This window comes from Anarrhichthys ocellatus, unplaced genomic scaffold (assembly GCF_004355925.1).
Source record: "Anarrhichthys ocellatus isolate YVR2014 unplaced genomic scaffold, GSC_Weel_1.0 scaffold8, whole genome shotgun sequence".
NCBI lineage: Eukaryota > Metazoa > Chordata > Actinopteri > Perciformes > Anarhichadidae > Anarrhichthys > Anarrhichthys ocellatus.
In genome coordinates, this window is record NW_022280038.1 from 5520588 (window position 1) to 5540020 (window position 19433).

Genomic DNA, 19433 nt, shown 5'->3' on the forward strand with positions numbered 1-19433 from the left:
CCTCCGGTCACAAGACTTGAAACACGGGAGGTTTACTTTGATTCTGAATTATTGTGCATTTAGTGGGAACCTAATATTCAGCAAATTGTCACGAAAGAGGGATAAACCTGATTAAGAATTAAATCTGCTGTGTTTCAAGTCTTGTGACCGGAGTCCAAAATGAACGCCTGCTAAGCCCCAAATGCCAGTAAAAGGTAGTCTTTGAAGGATAAATCAATACAGTTCACCCGCTGCACTGGCTGGTGCCTTTTTGAGGCGATGACGTTTGAATGCCTCGGTTATATCCAGCCTTTGGTCTTTGCCTGATCCCAGACTTTGTCCCTGTTGACTAATGCACACGCTCTCTGAGTGGGAGCCAGTCAAATTATGCCTCTTACACAGCATGTTAACTTTTCTTTAACTTCTGGTTAACTGACCTAATATTGGTTCTATTAACGTTCTTTCAAACAGACTCTTTCTGACAGGTAGAGGCGTTATAATGCTGCAGGTAATGGTACCTGACAGGTATACAGCAGAAAAACAAAGGTTCCGAGTACTGATGATGGGGGAGTTCTGGAGAGGTGGGCTGCTTAGCTCCAGGTCAGGACGTACAGAGGGAGAAAGGGCAGGAAGTGTCAGGAGGCTAATGAGATGGCTGCTGGAAAGGAGTCGTGGAGAACGAGAGGGACCTCCTTCCTTATCACACTGGGACCGGGGCAGAGGTCAGAGGCACACAACGTCCACACATATTTGCACACACATGCAGACAATACGCTCCGCATACACACACATGAACAAACACAGATGTGACATTCCTGGCTAACAGTTCACAGATGGTTAGATTCAGATTTTGTACGTTCAGATGCCGTCAGAGAATCAGATATGAGATGAATTAAAAAAGTTCTCACAAACTTTGACTAATCCTGGACATACTATACTACGGATATATACGGGGTTATACACCAATTTGTAGTTATTTAAAAGCTTAGATACTTCAAATATGGTAGACACTGAAGAATTCAACCTGACCACTTCTGGAAAATGTGCTGTGTGCATGACTTTTAGTCGGAGGAGGAGGATGTGCAATGGTTTATTGACTTTGTTTTATCAGTGTTTTATAAAGCTTGATCTTACTCGCTGTGTTGTAGCCCAGCTTCAAGTTATTTATAGTAGAAACACAATCAATAAAGCTTCATTCATTCTTAAAAGAGTACTTCACAGATTTAGCATTGCACTCCTTTAAACACTGTCAGACTCAATCAAAATATGCAGCAGAACCAGAGATAGTGTATTTTCTATTCAACACTTTCTTCCCCCTTGTCAAAACCTGGTGCCTATGTTACCCATAATGCAACTAACAGTTCGGTCAGAGACTAGCGTGTGTTATGCTAGTAGCAGCTAGGGATGGGTGAGTAGCAATTATTATTCAAATTTTTTAATTTTTTTCCCCCCTAAATTTGAATTTAATTGTTTAATATATTTCATGTGTTTGAGAAATAAAAATATGAAAATGATGAGGATGCATCGGCAGGCCCAGTCCGAGTCCCAGTCATCTAACCTGTACATGAAAGGTGCGACGGTGGCCGTGTTGGGGTGGCTGTGGTGCTGTTGAGTCTGAGGTAGCTGCACGCTGATGGTGTTGCTGGCTGTGCTCTGTGTAGAGCCTCCTCCTGCCACGGGGGAGGCGCTGGTCTTTCCCTCTGTGGAGGCCAGGCTGGAGGTAGAGCTGGAGTGTCTGCTGTCCCTGTCTCTGTCCAGGGGGCCGCGGTGCATGGCGAGACCCCCTCCTAGCCGCATGCTCCGAGGCCTCTCCACCGCCTCCTTCACTGAGGAAGCTTTCCCCCCGACTCCCGGGGCTTTGCCTCCTGGCTTTGGTATTCCGCTGTGTGCAGGGGTGGAACTCTCCTTTTTGGCCACTTTACCCCCCTTGGGAATGAAGCTGGTGATTTTAGAGGTCCTTTTGTTTGAGCTGTCTGTGTCTTCAGCAACAGGTGCTACTTCCTCCTTTAGCTCATCCCCCCTGAGCTCTGTCCGGTCGGGGGCCGAGATGCGTTTCCCCACCTCCTTCCCTTTCTCCTTCCCCTTCTCCTTGTCTTTCTCTGTGCTTTTGATAGAGCTCTTCTTGGCAGTCAAAGCTCTGCTGAAAGTGCGCTGGGCAATGCCCCTCAGGGCGATTTTGGGGCTGCTGGCGGTTATAGGGACAGTAGTACCTGCAGAGGGAGCTGCTCCGTAGGCCGTCCCGTTGCTGTCATCTTCCTCCAGGGGCTCGGTGTTGGAGCCAGTCTCGGCTCTCTCCACCTGCACCGCTCCGAGCTGCCTGGCTAGGGCGGCGTTGTCAGTCTGGGCCCCTGCTCCATTGGAGGATGTGGAAGATTTGGAGCTTCCTTTACTGTTGAAAAGCTTGAGCTTCTCCAGCATTGACTTCTGAGCGACAACCTTCGGAGGAGCTTCAGCCTTACAGGAGGCGTCCTTCTCCTGCTTGACGGACTGCATGGCAGACGCGGGGCTGCTGGTGGAGGAGGGAGAAGGGGAGATGTGCTTAGAACTTATCGACTTGCTCCTCCAGGGCTTGCTGCTGCTGTTTGGCTGGGGAATGGCCGTGGAAGAGGAGGTGGAGGACAACGAAGTTGGGGGAGGGTTCTGGGCGGAGGTAGCGGCGGGGATGCTGGTGGAGGAGCTGACGGTCACTGCACATAACGGAGCATGCTCAGTCATCACCGAAGGCTGTGAGGTCATGCCCTCTGAGGAATCTGCACCAGAAAAGAGACAGAGGATTAAATGACGAGATAGGGAGGTACAGTTGAGGAGGAACAGTTGAGCAGAGGAATGATCTGGGGGAGAGAAGATTATACGAGATGCTGAGTCTAGACTGACCCCACACAAAGTGGCCTTATAAGGACCTGGAGGTGGCCTGTATTGATGCAGCCAAACGTGCCATTACTTTCCTTCGGGCTAGCCACCAAAACTGTTAAAAACCCTTTAGCACTAACAATGAGAGGAGCCCATCACAAACTGTTTATAAAAACAATGAGCAGCAGGCACAAGTGCTTTAAAGTCCTGCCAAGCAGGCCAAGTGAAGCAGTGCTGCTGCACTTATAAGGCTTGGACTTATATGGACTGCTTTTGGTCAGCGTCCCTCTGCTTTACAAAGAAACATTGTCTGGCTACATCTGGTTACATGTACTCAGTGCCTTGTAAATTAGATTCATAAACGGTCTAAAACAGTACGGTTTAACTGAACTAAATAGAAATACAAAGCTTTTATTGCAGTGCAAACATGCTCCTGTAAACCAGTTTCAATCTATGAGCCCAAAAGCTAATTGTCTGGATAAATCTGCGACAAGTGACTCAGCAGCATCCCAACGGGCAAACTTACCAAGAGCTGAAGGAGCGAGACAAGAGCTGAAAATCCTGGCATAAGTCACTGCTCTTACTAAGAGAACTACAGTATCCTGAGAGCTGCTGAGGTTGTCAGTGTGAATGCAGAGGGGTGCTACTAGCAGCACAGATTTCAGACCAGTAACATTTGAATATTCAAACACCAACGGCCAGTGAGAGAGAGGGCCTGTGCAGGGAGCACTGGGAGGAATTAATCACAACAGTTCCATTACAACACCCCCCCCCCCCCCCCACACACACACACACAGAGACTTATATTTATTCCAAGTCACTGCTGCTGCTGTGTTGTGCCGTCTCATACAACTGTAGTCACCTTGGACCTATGGAAATTTAAGTTCCAAATACACTGCATGAGCAGAGAATGAAGTCGATGTCCCTATGTGTGTGTTGTAATTCGAAATTGCACTAAAAGGCGCGTGGTGCATGTTCATGCATGTGAGCGTGCCCCACTGGCTAACTCACACCTGCCGGTCTGCACTGCGCTCATAGAAGTAGGCAGGTAAGGCATTAGCATAAAGACAAATGATACTCAATTGTTGACTTTAGAATTCTTCAATCAAGATGAATAAGATAAGATAGAACTCAAAAATTATGCGGGTGCTAGATATTCCTTAAAACTAGACATAACGCCAACATAAGAATAAAAAAAACAAGAGTAAAAAAAAAAAAAATCACATAACAACAGAGTATTAAATATAAACTGTATAAAAAGTACTACCACCAGTGCCAAATAGAATAACAATAACAGTAAGATAAACTTCGTAAAATGAGTGCACTAAAATAGAAAAGTAATATTGCGCATGATATTAAAAGTAATATTCTCAATGTTATTGACAAAATGGTAAAGTAATAAACTCTCACAGTGCTCATTTGGTTATGAGTTAAGTTCCCTTTAATTCACACCAGCTACATTAATTCCATATTCATATGTTATTCATGTGGTCTCATAAAGTCCCCATTTACGCAGAATATCAAACACTAAACCCGCTTGTTTACCCCTTTTTCATCTGGCTCTCCACTCTATTTCATTGTTACAGCACCTTTCATGTCCTAATTGGAAATAGGCACTCACTCGCTGGCTCTCCCTTCTCCCTCTGTTTAGCATTTAGTGAGAGCAGCCTGAAACATTGCAGCCATTAGGAAGTGATTAGAGCCCAATTAGCCGTGCTAGCAGTTAGCAATCGGAAAAGTGGGTCAGGTTGCTAATAGCTGGCGTCCTATTGGAGGCGGCTGAATGAGAGCGGGACCTGCTCTAGAGCAGGCAGCAGAGAGAATAAGGGGACTGCAGGTTTGGGATGAGTAAAGCTTTGATGTGGGACAGCGTGACGGTCTGTGCTGTCCGTGAATGGGGTGAGCTTGGATTTTTTTTGGGGTCAGAAAGGAACAGAAAAAGAAAGGCAGGACATGGAGAGGCCCTGGACCCTACAGGGACAGCTGGTCATTGTCATGACTGCACCCGGTGACCGGGAGTGACACGCTCCAGTTGGGTTGCTACGGGTGAGGGCAAGTGGTCAATCTTCAACGTGTTGGGTCAGAAGTGACACTAGACGGATGGACCTGGACCCTGTTGCATCATAAACCCGAGGTTTCCAGAGATGGTTTAACACTTTAGGGGCTTCACAAATAAAAAGGAATGCCAAAGTCAGATTAAGGCGCACACATTGAGCCTGCTATTTTGACATTTAATGAAGTGGCCACAAGGTGGAGTAGATTACATTTTTGGGGAAACAAAGTGCTGAATGCATCTTCTTTTTAAGCAAGCGTAAACTCAAATTCACATTTTAAGATAAAAAAAAAAAACACCCTCACAATCTATAACAACAACCACAATCAAATGAAAAAAAATCTCTCGTAAATATTCTGATCACAAATTATCACTATGGCTCTTTTTTACAGCTGCATTTTGAGAAACAGGCTTTTAAACATCAGCACAAAATGCACTTGAGGAAGCACTTTTTCTTCAGAAATAAACACAGAAGAGTCTTAACGTGACCAAAGAATAGGACATTGACCTAATGACCCGTCCTGTGCAGCCTTGGGCCAAAATCCTGGAATTAATCAGCAAATTGCCCCTCTTTCACAGTGCTGGTCGAGCTGTCTGCTTGAGGAAACATGTTGAAATAATTTCAGTGTTTACTACTCAACTGCTTAATTATAGCAGTGAATACAGAATAAAATCGAGAGCAGAAAATGACAGCGGTGGAGTGCCCAAAGGGGAAAGGATCACAGACCACCACTCAACTTCCTGTGTGCCAGAAAAACCTGTCTCACCCTCTCCGAAGCTGTCTCAGGCTCTGTCTACTCCTTTACAGAGACTCCTGATAACATCAAGGCATTTTGGGAAATGAGCCGAAGTGGACCCGAAACTCGTTTCATGGATCGTCACACTCGTGTGTCTGTGCAAGTGCTCCTTTGAGTTAATGCCTGTCTACAGCCGAGGAAAACCGTGTAATTCCACACAAGTGTCAACACTCTTCTCTGTGTTTGTATATGTGTGTGTGTGTGTGTGTGTGTGTTCACATGTCTGTGCACGCATGTCAAGTTTAGGAGAGAGGGGGATGTTTGCTCTGCTCAGCGACTTCAAACGCTTTAACCGCCGGGACCGGTTACCAGAGCATATATACAATGCACATAAAAAGACGAGCAGTAAACGCATTAGATGTAGCGTCAGCTGACACTGTTTAGACACCACAAGCACTCCAACCCCTGTCATGGTCACAAGACATTAAGCTTAACCTTGTCAGTTGGTCAGGGACCAACATTGCTGACCTGAAAATTGGTCGGGTTTATTTCATTACCTGACAGCTTCATAGGCATTTCATTTGCAAAATCTACACAAACTACATCAGACTGGCACAAAGTTTGAGGCTGCAGGTGTATGCTTACTCATCACGTTCTGATTTCAGAAGCCTTCACTCTCTCGCTCTCTCTCCCTCCTCAGTCATTGTGCTCCAAAAAGTGAGAGGGACAGCCGGCTTTTGTGCGGAGACTGACACTTTTTAAAGTTCCTCCACATGAATACACTCAAACAGTGACGCTACGGCTCATCAGAAGGCTATTCATTCGGCAAAGGCACCGGCCATACAGACACGCAAACACACACAGAAACACATGGACAGCAGAAAGCGTGCACATACACGAACACACAGCCACAGGTGCCTCCCCCCTGCTCTCTCTGCTCTGTGTCACTTGGTGGACACCCAGACGCTGTCACCTTGTGTTGACGCTGTCACCTTGTGTTAACGCAGAGCAGAAGAGAAGATTCAGGTCTGTTTCTTTGCTGTACAGCCGCGCAGTAACGCGACTCCATTCTGGTGTCAGGGCCATTGACACAGAGCAGATCTGGCCTCACAATAGAAGCTGCAGGTGCCTCTCTGACCATCTGAACCTGCAGCAACACTGTCTCACAACATGCATGTACGATTATATAATGTGTAGCAGATAAGTGCACAACATGCATTTTTGAGGCAAAAACTAAACTGGAATACTAGACTGACACTGTCAGATTTTTAACGATACCTTGGTAACAAAAGGAAATTCTAAATCAGGGTCAGTTTCACACCATTGTAGCAAGAAGTTGACTACTAGCTGATCAATATCCTTTCAACCTCATTACTTTAACCTAATTCTTCACAAAGAGTTCAGGTCAACTGACTTGACATCCTCAAACATGCAGAAAATTCCAGGAACTATAACAACAACACTGACTAAATCAGCTGCAATACTTTTGCAAAGCTCAAAGTCTACATCTGAAACTATAAGCTGCAGAACTAGCTCAAGGCCGTCTACAAGGGCGAGCTGACAAACCTCATAGGTGCCGCAGACGTCCATGGAAAAGATAGGAGGAGATGGACAGGAGAGGAGAGAAGAGTCCCAAACCATGGCCGGCCATTCAGAAAGTGTAGGAGGAGGAGGAGGAGGGTGGCGGTATGGCAGGGGGGAGGGATTTGGCAGCATGTCAACAACAAGGCAAGAAGGAGGGGGTGTCGACAAGAGATTGTCATACTTCCTGCTGCCAATCATATGGTCTGCGGCTCCCAAACACAAACATATAAACACACACATACACAGTCACTCACACACACATGGTATGGTATATTTACCATCTCTAAGTTGATCTGATTTCTAGATGAGCTTTGGTCCTTTCTTGGTAAACTTTGCTGACTCACTAGTCACGCACTCACCTGGTGATAAGCGCAAGTGACACCTCTTAACATTAATGCCGCTACTACTACTGCTATCACATACTGCTACTACTGCTACACGTACCACTATTACTTTAATATTAAAAGTTCTCTACACAATATTCAAAGCAATAATATTGCAGCAATAACTATTTGCAATGAATAAAGTCCCTGTATCTCCGTTTGTGTTGTAATCCGAGCTCCTCTGTGCTTTCTTTACACAGCCAGACCGGCTGCATGTGTCTTTTAGTGCATGTGAATGTGCCAAAGCGGCGAGCTCATGTGGCGGATACAGCTGATAACTCTGTCGCCCACCCTCTGGTTTCCCTTTGGGGAAACAAACACTGTTAGCACTGTTGTCGCTATTTGCATTGTTAGTGCTGCTAGCTGTATTGAGCACCCTTAAAGGAGCCCTTCAGCTTCCTGGAAAATTCGCTTATTTGATTTAAAGCCAGGGTTAGATTTATACGATTGATATCACACTCTCATTTCTGTACCATCAATCTGAACCTACAGCCGGCAGCCAGTAAGTTTAATTTAGCACAAAGCAGCCTGGCAACCACAAGGTGACAGGCTCAAGGAGGTCACTGCCCGGGCCATAAGAATACAAGCGTACAGCCGTCCGGTACAACCTGTACTTTATTTTTCATTTTTGTATGGATCAAACAAACAAAATACAACGTGTTGTTCCCAGTTTTTATGCTAAGCTCAGCTAACTGGTGGCTAGCACACAGACATGAGAGTAGTTTCGATCTTCCCATCTCGCTCTCTGCCAGAAAGTGAACTTCCCAAAATGTCGTACTATTCCTTTAACATGACCACTGTTCATAAACCCACACATATTATGCACAAACGCACAGAAACACAACACTGTCCCCTTGAAACTCCCCCATCTCCAATGGAGCCGCACATCAGAATAAGTGTCCCACAGTGCTGTTCACAGTGTTCCCCAGTTACTTTGTCAATTTGTCTTTAAACACGGACAACTGATTCTCTCTCTCTCTCTCTCACACTCACACACACACACACACACACACACACACACGTTCCCTCTATGTCTCTCTCTCTCTAGGCGGTCAGAATTCTTTGTCTAATGCAGGGTAATGAGTTTAGACTGTGAACACTAACACAGTCTATATAAAGCCTTGGCCTTCTGAGTTGTGACAACACCGCTCTAACTAAATATACTGCCAAACACACTCACAAGTTTGAATGCTGCAGAACTGCAGCATTCAAACTCGCGCTGCCCACTGGGCAGCACGAGTTAAACTGGGTCAGAGGAGTTTAAAATAAACGTGTGAGATTACATTTCTGTCTGAGATTAAATATCTGGTTCAGTCTTTATAAGTTTAAGGTACAAGCCTCATGGGTACCAAACAAAGACCATCTTTGATGGGATCCTGCAACAGCAAATTGGACCACGGGCTCAAAAGGTAAGAAATGGGGAAGCCAATGTCCCCTTCCCCATTTCCTACCTCATTGATTCCTGTTTCACACAACAGGAAGAGGGCGCTGTTCCTCAACACTAAAGGTTTCAGAATTTCTAGTGGCAGCAGAGTGAAACATTCTCTTATCATTATTGGTAAACACAAAGAAAACAATGAAATAGTAAAGAGATGAAGAAACTTAAAGTGACATGATTTATGAGAAATGAAAAAAAAACGTTTGCATGAGAACAATCGTCAGCACAATGAATCTCTTTGGTTTGTAGTAACTACAACAAAGTCTCACAAGTAATTGAAGAAAAAAACAACAACGATGAATTGATGTTTTAACATGTTTGATGCCATCTTTAAGCAAAATCTAAAACTCAAAAACACAAGCTAAATGCTGTAAACGGTTCAGATGGGATCTATCCACACCGACAGTAACCCTCTCACCCTGTGAGGATAAACAAAGTCTGAGCACAGCCGTCGAATGGAGGTCAAAATAACATCGAAAGACATTATCCAATAAATCACAGCTTGTCACCTCACCTTAAAACGGTGACAATGTCCTTAAAACAGTAACAAAACACAGGTCCAAAGGCAGACATGTTTCCTTACTTACATTGTCCAGAACAGTCACTGAACTGCAACAACTTGTTATACGAACTGAGAACGAAACGCTCTTTCGTTAACTGAATTGACCTGAAAAATCAAAAGGAGGAGTTTGCTCTTGAAAGGACACAGTTGTTTCGATGCAGCATCGCATGCTGAGCATTACTTTCTGGCCCGGTGTTTAATACTTTCCCTTGGTCTAAATGCAATAAGCAAACTTACACTTTCTGCTAACCAAAGGCACCCAGAGGAGTAGATTCACAATTCACCTTAAATCTGCGAGGTTTCTCTTTTCTCACGTCCTTACCTTTGTTCAGGTGTGAGTTGGCTTTGGTCTTGTCACTGAAGCCCTGGCTGCGTCTGTTCCCAGCAGCACTGACCGAGCCTCTGGGAGGGATGTCACCGCCGGCAGTGGACACCCTCGCTGAGGGGCCAGGAAGTCTGATGGAGAGAGAGAAGCAATGTAGAAAGAATATATTCGATGATATATTCGATGTAAAGCCTTACACAGTGAAGGAACTCTTTCGTTTAGTTGCAGGTTTACAACACATTTTGCTGGGACAAAGCCTACAGCCTCTGAATTCAAACAGGAGGGTATCACTTGAGTAGAACTGAGAAGACGGGGGCCGTCAAGATTTTCTACAGCAAGTGAACAGGGCAGAGCAGCACAAGGGTGTTCCTCATGTTACTGTAGCCTATAAGCACAATGTGCCATCTAAAATGTACAACACGACGCTAACACCAGCTATAACATCGGATATTTCAGGCAGAGGCAACTGCTAATGAAGAATTCATTTCAATGGCTGTTTGTCTAAGCACTAAGTCACTATTGTTTCTTATCATTAAGTTATTTATGATCCGTTTAAAGGATATGAGCAGCCTGCCGGAAATAATGGGCATGTTTATTCATCACTTGTTTTCCAAGTTGTGAATTTGCAGCTTGTGACCTCAGTCGATGCCGAAGGAAGTTGATGTACTTACATTCACTATATAAACATTTTTTTTTTAACCTTCTTTATTGATTTCCGAGGGAAGAGTTCACCTCTTGATCCCTGGTTGGGCTGCAAGGTCGAGTCTACCTCAAATCGATGACTAAACTAAACAATCAGCCTGCTGCCTAGATCTTTGACAACTTTCTTTAGGCGTTTAGCTAATTTAGACTCTTTAGATACATTCTTATGCCTGGCTCATATTTAGTGGCTTGGCTTAGAACACAGGTGTCAAACTCAAGGCCCGCGGGCCGAATCCGGCCCACCGCGTCATTTTATGTGGCCCCGCGAATCCGCCAGCAAAAAAAAAAAAAAGTTACAAAAAATAAAAAATAAATTTTTTTTTTTTTTTTTTTAATTTTGGAAAAGAAATTTTAAGTTAGACTTGGAAATAAAAGTATCCCCATGGTCGAAATTATGAGATAGAAAGTTGAAATTCTGAGATAGCATGTTGTCTGTGTACCGACATTAAAACTATCACAACAGGTGGACAGGAGAGGGAACAGCCCGTAAAGCGGTTTTCCAACAAGTGATTGAGTTGAAAAAGATCGACAAATAATCCCAAAATGTCGACGAAGAGAACAATTGATGCAGAGGGAAGAAGATGTAATTTAAGATGGGAAAGCGAATACATGTTTGTGCTTCAAGGAGAAAAACGGGTCTGTCTTCTGTGTTATGAGGCAGTGTTGGTAATGAAGGATACAATTCACGTCGGCATTTTGACACCAAACACGGAGCTAAATTTAACCTCCAAGAAAAACATCAAATTGTCCGAGAATTAAAAGGCAGACTGCAATCACAGCAGAATATATTTACAAAAGCTACAGCCCAGTGCATGCTAAAGGTATGTGAGCAGGTGAGCTCCGACCAGATACAGACTTTTACAAATGTCAGTTTGTGAAGAAACACCATCGCAGACCGAGTTCAGGAACTAGCAGCAATCTAACAACACAGCTAGCCGAAGAGACGAGCAGGTACTCGTCTTCTTCATTAGCTGTTGATGAAAGCACAGACAACATGGACACAGAGCATCTATCCATGTTTATAAGACCTGACTCTCAGTGAGGAGCTCTTGGATGTAGCTGCCATGCACGGGACGACGACGACAGGGACATTAGTGATGCAGAGAGGTGACAAAAATAGCTTTGAACAAAGTCAATGTAATAACTTGTGTTTGATGATTGTTATTTTCTTTAAAAGTTTGATCTTTGATAGAGTAATGTGGGTTTCTTAACCCTAAATTAAAATGATTTATGTTAAAAAAATATCATTTTACATTTATATAACTGCATATACAATATTTTTACACTTGAATAAACAATAATCAAATGCAGAGAGTTAGTTAACAATATGTTAGGAGGAGTTACAGTTATACAGTCTTACAGTTACAACCGGCCCTTTGAGGGAAACCATGATGCTGATGTGGCCCGGAGTTAAAAATGAGTTTGACACCCCTGGCTTAGAAGATACACACAAGTTTAATAAATGTAAACTCAGCTATTCTTTGGTTTATCTTGCAGCGCTTGGCTCCGCCTTCCTATATTACACCTACAGTAATCTAATGGAGACAGATGAGCTCACGGCAGCGTGGACGTTTCCGAGTGGGTTGGACGGGCTGACGGATCCCAGGGGAGGTGTGAGCTCAACAGCCTCAGATTACACGTCCTGCTCCTTTATTTCCCCGCATGGATTAGACAGGAAATACTGGCCTTGGATAAGCCTTGGTGAAATTTATGACACCTTGATTCCATATTGTGCGTCGATCTGTTGCCTTTGGTGAGGTCTGTGAGCTGAGCAGGCCGTGGCACAGACGGCTAATGAAATGCTAATTCACAGGCCAGCGACATCATCATCATCAACCTGGGACTGTGAGGCAGATGCTGATAAGCAGATTACAGCTCTCTCTCTCTCAGCTCTTGTATACATTGTAAAAACTCTCATTTCCGGCATGCCATTCACTTAAACTGGCCCTTATTTATCTGGCCATTGCAAGGTAATGGGTTTTACCACATTATTTAGTCAAGAGCTTCCTAAGATCATTTGACTTTGAATTGTGGCAGGGCCAGTCAGTCTACTGCCTTCCCCCTTTGGATATGGCCGTGTATAAAAGAAATGATCTATGTAATGACATGTAACAAAAAAAAATGGGTCAAAGCTAACATGAACGCATCTCTACAAGAGTTGCCTGTCAATTTATATTCTCTAAAGTCAAATACAGGAAAAAGTGCAAAAGAAAAAAGGGAAAGAAAAGGCTTCGGTTTAGCAAATGAAAACTTTGCGGTATTTATTTAAAACAATTATTTCAAATGGAAGCGCGAGGAACCCTTTTACTTATGCTTTATAAATTCCACACGTGAAATGCATTGCTCCCTCTTCCACTTGCAGAAAATGTTGGAATAAATACAGAGAAGTTTGAATTTGGTCTACAGCCGGGGTTTTATGTGTTCTGCAAGCTCCATTTGATTCTTTCAGCACCTAACTGAATTATTCTGACGTGCAAGGAATCTCCGATTATTATCTTTGTGCAATTCTAGTGCACATAATCTCAGAAATTGAGGTAGATTTACTTATTCAAGGCATGTATTTTACACATTTTTGAATAAAAAAAAAAGATAATTTGAAGTCTGTCCACGAATAAAACAGGCCTTCTCAACAATAACAATTTATAAAAACCTTCCAGCTCTTTAAAATGCATTAAAAGTTAAATTTACTGACAGTGAAAGTAAAGTAATTTGTTGAACGCAGCTAAATTTGGGGAAATATTATTTTTTTTTATAAAGAAAACATGTTAGAAAAGCCAGGTGGTTCTTGTAGGTGGTGAGCACCAGGAGAATCTCAGCTCTTCATCTTGTAGTTACACAGGCTGACCAGAGGGTGGGGCCATTGCATTGCTTTGGAGAGGAGTTGCTGTGGGGCAGGTGCAATGCAAACAGAATCTGGGATGGGCAGCATGCAAAACCACATCTTTAATCCAATTTCAAGTTGCATCATCACATAATACGAAACTGCATGCTGAAAAAGAGGCAAATGTAAACGCAGACGGAAGCTAAAATTTAAACGACACATTTTATAGAGGCACATACCAGCCACAGATTCTTTCTGCGTTAATTATTAATGTCACATTACATGGGGGATGTGCTTGTCAAGCAAACACACACACACACACACACACACACACACACACACACACACTTACTTAAGGGTTATCTAAAGGTCTTTCACAGCCCATTTAGCAGGCTTGGCAAATGAGGCGCGCTGCCAGACAGACAAGGCTGTCCGAAAACGCAGCCTGGAGGTTTAGTTCCTATCTGCTAAACACTACCACTCATGCATATTAGATAGTGCTTGTGGTAGAGATTGCCCTTAATCACAGACAAAGAAACAACGTGAAACTCATTGCAGTACGAAAGAGACATTATCCTTGATTAGGGGCAATTTCTACCTTCCTATTTCCAGTAAAAGACGGGACAGGAGGTGTGGAGGAGCAGGAAAGAGAGGGAGGAGTAAAAAAGAAAAGAAAGGCAGAAGAAGCTGACCTAGAGGTCTTTTTCTGACCAAGGGAAAACTTGAGCAGTTTACTCTGAGAGCCATCCCTAGAGGAAAAGAAAAAGAGAGATATGGAAGAGGACAGAGAGGTCAGGTTTACAGTTATAAATGACAGGAGGTGTGAACAGGAGGATAGAGATGACAAAATGATGGATTAGAACAGCAGAAACAGCAAGAAAGTGAAGAATACGGTGACAAAACCCATTCACCCAGTTTCAAGGTTACGTTCCTTATATTTCCTGTTGCCAGAGACTCACCTGGACTGCATCTCGGCCTGTGCTGCTTTCTGGGCTGTAAGGGTGGGAGTCCCATACGTAGAGTGGCCGAGCTGGGCCGGGGCACTGCTCTGCTGGCTCAATGGAGGGTGTGTGCCCTGCGGCTGGGCGCTGGGTGGGAGAGAGGGCTGGCACTTCTGCCGCTGGGCGTGCTGCTGCTGCTGCTTGTAGCGGGACAAGCTGAAGAAGAGGCCGAGGATGGCTTTCAGATTACCATTCCGAATCTCTGTGGGTCAGGGAGAAGGACAATGTGGAATTTTAAAAAGGAAAAAAGCAGGTTAGGAGAAGGAGGAAAAAGGTAGATAAATCAAAAGTGGCAGATGAAAGCTGTAGAGCGATAAGTCACTTCAGCCGTGCAAAATGACAGCTGTAGTGCTGTTCTGTGCAAAGAAACTAAAGCTAATGTGCTTTTACTGGCTGTTATGGCCTTTTCAATATTGTTGTTTTATTATGATAATGACAAATTAATTTATCGCCCGCTTACTCCTATTTAGTGTAACAAAAAGTCTCATTAATACGTATGCACGCTAAGTTGGCAGTGAACTCCAAAGCTGACGAGTTTGTGACCAAAGAACGAATTGTACTTTTGACTTAAATGCTCACATTCAGCTTCAGCCCACTGCAGCCATACACAACAATGTCAAGTCATTCACTGCATGTTTTCAGTTTGATTCTACAGCCTTCTGGTCGTTTTCGGGGAATTGTTTACTTATTGTTTGCAAGACAATCTGACTTGCTAGCACCCTCATCTGGTGTTGAGGCAATTAAGTGAACAGAGTTTGAGTTGAAACGAGTACAAAGTTTTCTTGCAAAGCTGTATTCAACAGCAGCATGAAAACACAACAAATACAGTGTAATAGGCCGTCTACTGCTGGCTTTGGTTCTCTAATGTATCTGACTTGCATGTTCCTGGACTGCAAGTCTCCAGAAAATACTTGAGAACGTGTACTCTGAACCGAGAACTGACCCCACGTCTTTCTTGCCATTAGGGGACATTGCAGTCCACTGATTCACTGTTGTACTAAATGATAATACTAGTCGTGTTAATACCATTACTACCATAGTTCCTGGTGTGAATAATATGATGTAAACATTTAAGCCAACATCCATCTTTTTGTGAGGCAGGCTACATTTAAAGACTACATTATTGTGGTCTTTCTGGTACATTAGCCCCTGCTGAGCCTACATGTTTTAATGTGTACTGTCTGGCATTAATGTAGTGTGTCCACGCAAATGAGCTTGCCACTAAAAATGCTTCGTTCTTCATCTTTTTTTCCATAGCACAGGCCTGGCTTGGCCTGGCCTGGTCTGGTTTGGGTCTACCACTCTGGTTCCAGTGAAAGCAGAAGTGCAGGAGTCCACCTTACCCTCTGAAGACAGTCCCTGGATGTTGACTCCTTTGGCTGCCAGGAAACTGAGGCAGGCGTCGATGTTCTCAATCTGGACAGAGAGACACAGACACAGCTGTAAGACAACACACCCAGCGCATTTCCATTACGATTTGCATATTTGTATAATGTGTGGAAGCATGCTGGTCTGTCTTTTGCACGCTTCTCCTAATAGATAGATATCACCATGAAACCCTATTAGTTAAACCCTAGTCAACAGTAGTGTCTCCTCTCCACTTAACATCTTATTTTCAGACTCATACAAAGAGATTTGTAGGGATAGTGGTTTATACCAAATTCAATCAAAATCTGTTGACTAGTTTTTTGAGCTATCAAGCAAAACAAATGGTACCAAATTTGGCAGACATAAAACATACCAGTGTTGTAAAGTGACAGGAATGCTTTATATATAGTGACTGACTCGATCACATCCTGCTGTGCAAAGCTAACAATGCAATATTAGCCACATGGTGACATAGTCAAAACACGATTCAAACCAAGCAGACTTTTGTCAGCCGAGCACCAAGAGAGGCTAAACCATCTATACAGACACAGTGACAGCAGCCATGGCAACCTGAGCAGACTGCTGAGCTGTCACCGGACTGCGAGAGGATTTGATAGGCAGACGGGCTTTGTTTAGAGCCCATGTGACCCATTATACAGCGAATCTGCAGGGCTGGCCCACGTAATCACAAAGTAAACCAAATAAAACTATTCATCAAGCAGAGTCACTGCGGCTTAATGACGCGCGATCAAAGTTTACCAACTGTTGTTTTCGATGAGCAAACACACCAGGTACAGCACAAAAGACACAATATGGCACGGCCGACGCTCTGCCTGTAATCTGGTACTCTAGGCAAGGCAATTTACTGAAGAATAGACTGAAAAGGACATTTAAAAGCATTTTACAGTATGCACAAAGGTTAAAGAGGCACTACATCTTTTTTTGCATGACATTTATTACCAGTGGGAGTAAGTTTATAACACACTGAAGCTAATCTGCCACAATGTACTTACAACAAACCCGTTTTTTTAAAGTACAACATCTTAAATATAATCTCACAGCCAAGGGAGTACAGATATAGAGCTGTAACACTCCAGGTGGTTTCTAAACTAAAATACATATGAACTGTGTCGTCTGTAAAGGAGGCCGGGTGTGGGCTGCAACCGGGAGGGTCCCACTCACTAAAGATTAATGGCATGATTACACTTAATATGCGCTGACTAAATATAGCTTGACATACAGCTCTCTCTGTGACTCTCCGGTTAGGAAGTATCTGACTGTGAGGTGAGAAGCTGCAGTAAAAACTCATTTACATTCGCCTCTATTACAATACGTGAACATCTGAGTTAGATACGGACGTTCAAGACACAGACTAATGTTTCTAAATCCATTGTTACTACTTCTGTGGTGCTACACACATCTACACCCCCCACACTAGCTAGCTTATAATACATAACTAAAACTAATGCCAAAATGACTACTTATCAATAAAAATACAATCTTTCATTTACTAATCATTTGATTTGTGTGTTTTTATGCAAATAAATGACAATTGCAAAGTAAAAATATAGTATTTTGAATTTCTGGTTTACCAGGTGCTATAAGAAAACAAAACAACAACAAAAAAAGATATGCATCGGTCATTATGGCTCATCGACATTCAACTGACAGTAGTGATCGGGGCATCTCTAAAAGTTATATTTGCTCCCTTTTTTTCCTGCTGATCCGAGCAGTGACATTCAAGACCATATTTCCTCTACTCCGCTACATCTCAGAGGAAAATATAGCACTTTTTACCCAACATTTATTCAACACATAGTTACTAGTTACTTTGTACATATAAAAACACATGATATGCTTATATGCTATGATGCAATAATACTGTACTACTAATCTAGAAGTATCTACAATTGGCTCCACATTGACAAACCACAACATTAAAATGGTCTCACATGTATTCTTTAGTGATGAAAACAGAATAGCATCATTTTCTACAATAATATAAGAGCCATTCTGCATTATAAGTACTTCATATGTTAAGTACATGCTGATAATACTTCTGCAGTTCCACTTAAGTAACATTTTTAATTCAGGCCTTTCACTTGTAATGGAGTATTTAAAGACCATAGTATTCCTACTTTTACTTTAGTAAAGGATCTGATGACTTCTTCCACCACTGCCACGACCACATTACTTTTAGTTACTATTGTATTATAGTGATGACATCCACTAAAGTATTACTATTAGTCACCCTCGAGCAGACTACTAAATGTCCACAACCATATTTTCTATAATTTAAACCCATTACCACACTATCATAATATAATATACCACAATGCAATTAATTACACCCACTACCACATTACTATTAGCTATATATTTAAGACTCAAATGCTATTACCTCTATCCTCTACGACAAAATGTATACTTACACCTTTACCATATCAATTTTAGTTGCATATATGCTACATGTTAGTGTGTGAAGAGGCTGGCGGATTGAGTTGAAACAGCAGTGCTGCCCTTGCTGTCATGTCCGTGACCTCTCACCCCAGAAACAGCTGTTAGAATGGCTGACATATGTTGCCCTTCGAGGTGATACAGCAGAAAACGTGACAACAGTAGGAATGCAGAGTGTGACCCTCTCTCTGAATACCAACACTCTTTAAAAATAAACCTTTCTGAAATACCCCTGTATCCCCATCGACATACCCAGAGGCCTAAACTTCATTTGAGTGACTGAACCACTCCACTAATGGCCCAAATTCCCTGGTATAGTTGGGAGTTTAAATAGCAGCAGCCTGCGTTAAACATGCTTCATTAATAAGATACCCCATCACAAATGCCAGGCCCGCCCCTGCTGAGATGCTCCCAAGCCCCGCCTCCCAGGGGGTATACACACTGAAACCTCCTGCTGTTTAAAACATGCAAGGACCAGAACTCAGAGAAGCCAGAGGAACACTATTTAACTCAACAATCTAACACCAGCTACTGTACAGAACCTGTGTTTTAAATAGAAGACCAATCAACGGATCTATAATCTGTCGCTTAAGAAATCTGTTGTATATCACGATATAGGTTACTGTAAAAGTCAGATTACTGTGAGGAGTCTGGCCTTGAGGTTTAAGACGCTGTAGTAGGCTCATTTATCTTCTGTTCTCCACGAACTCAGTGTTCAGACTGATGGATGAATGAAAACACTCAAGAAAATGTAGTAGTAGTAGTAGAATGCTCAACATACACCAAGTATGCAGATACACACAAACAGTCAAGAGAATACTGAAGAGAATACACTCATCAGAACAAAAATACCTCGAAACAAGCCCCGAGAGAAATCAGCATCAAGCACTGAAGGACACCACTGGTAGCTCCTACCTGCTCGTGATCTGTGTGATCTGCTCTGCCAGGCCTCACACCTCCATCCAGGCCGCCGTCACCTCCTGCTCTGCTCTGCTCTGCTCCGGCAGCAGCGTGGGGCGGTCTGGCCAGCCAACAACCTCTGAACAAACACTTCTTCCCATCACAGGGATGCTATTGTTGTATGTGTGTGATTGTGTGCGCGTGTGTGTGTGTGTGTGAGAAACACAGAGAGAGAGAGAGAGAGAGAGAGAGAGAGAGAGAGAGAGAGAGAGA

The 19433-nt window shown here is 43.3% G+C and overlaps 1 protein-coding gene across 7 annotated transcripts in view; it reads right to left on the reverse strand.

Moving 5' to 3' along the window:
* nav2a (neuron navigator 2a) overlaps positions 1–19433 on the reverse strand; it is a 212503-nt gene that overhangs the window by 51615 nt on the left and 141455 nt on the right. For 5 of the 7 annotated variants that reach the window (XM_031848285.1, XM_031848284.1, XM_031848282.1 and 2 more), the window contains 5 exons: positions 15779–15851; positions 14394–14637; positions 14127–14183; positions 9909–10042; positions 1538–2729 (listed from right to left, as the gene is read on the reverse strand). In XM_031848285.1, the coding sequence (XP_031704145.1) occupies positions 1538–2729; positions 9909–10042; positions 14127–14183; positions 14394–14637; positions 15779–15851 (1700 nt within the window). Of the gene's footprint in view, positions 1–1537; positions 2730–9908; positions 10043–14126; positions 14184–14393; positions 14638–15778; positions 15852–19175; positions 19317–19433 lie in introns of those variants that run through there. The other 2 variants (XM_031848288.1, XM_031848283.1) reach the window with 2 other exon arrangements.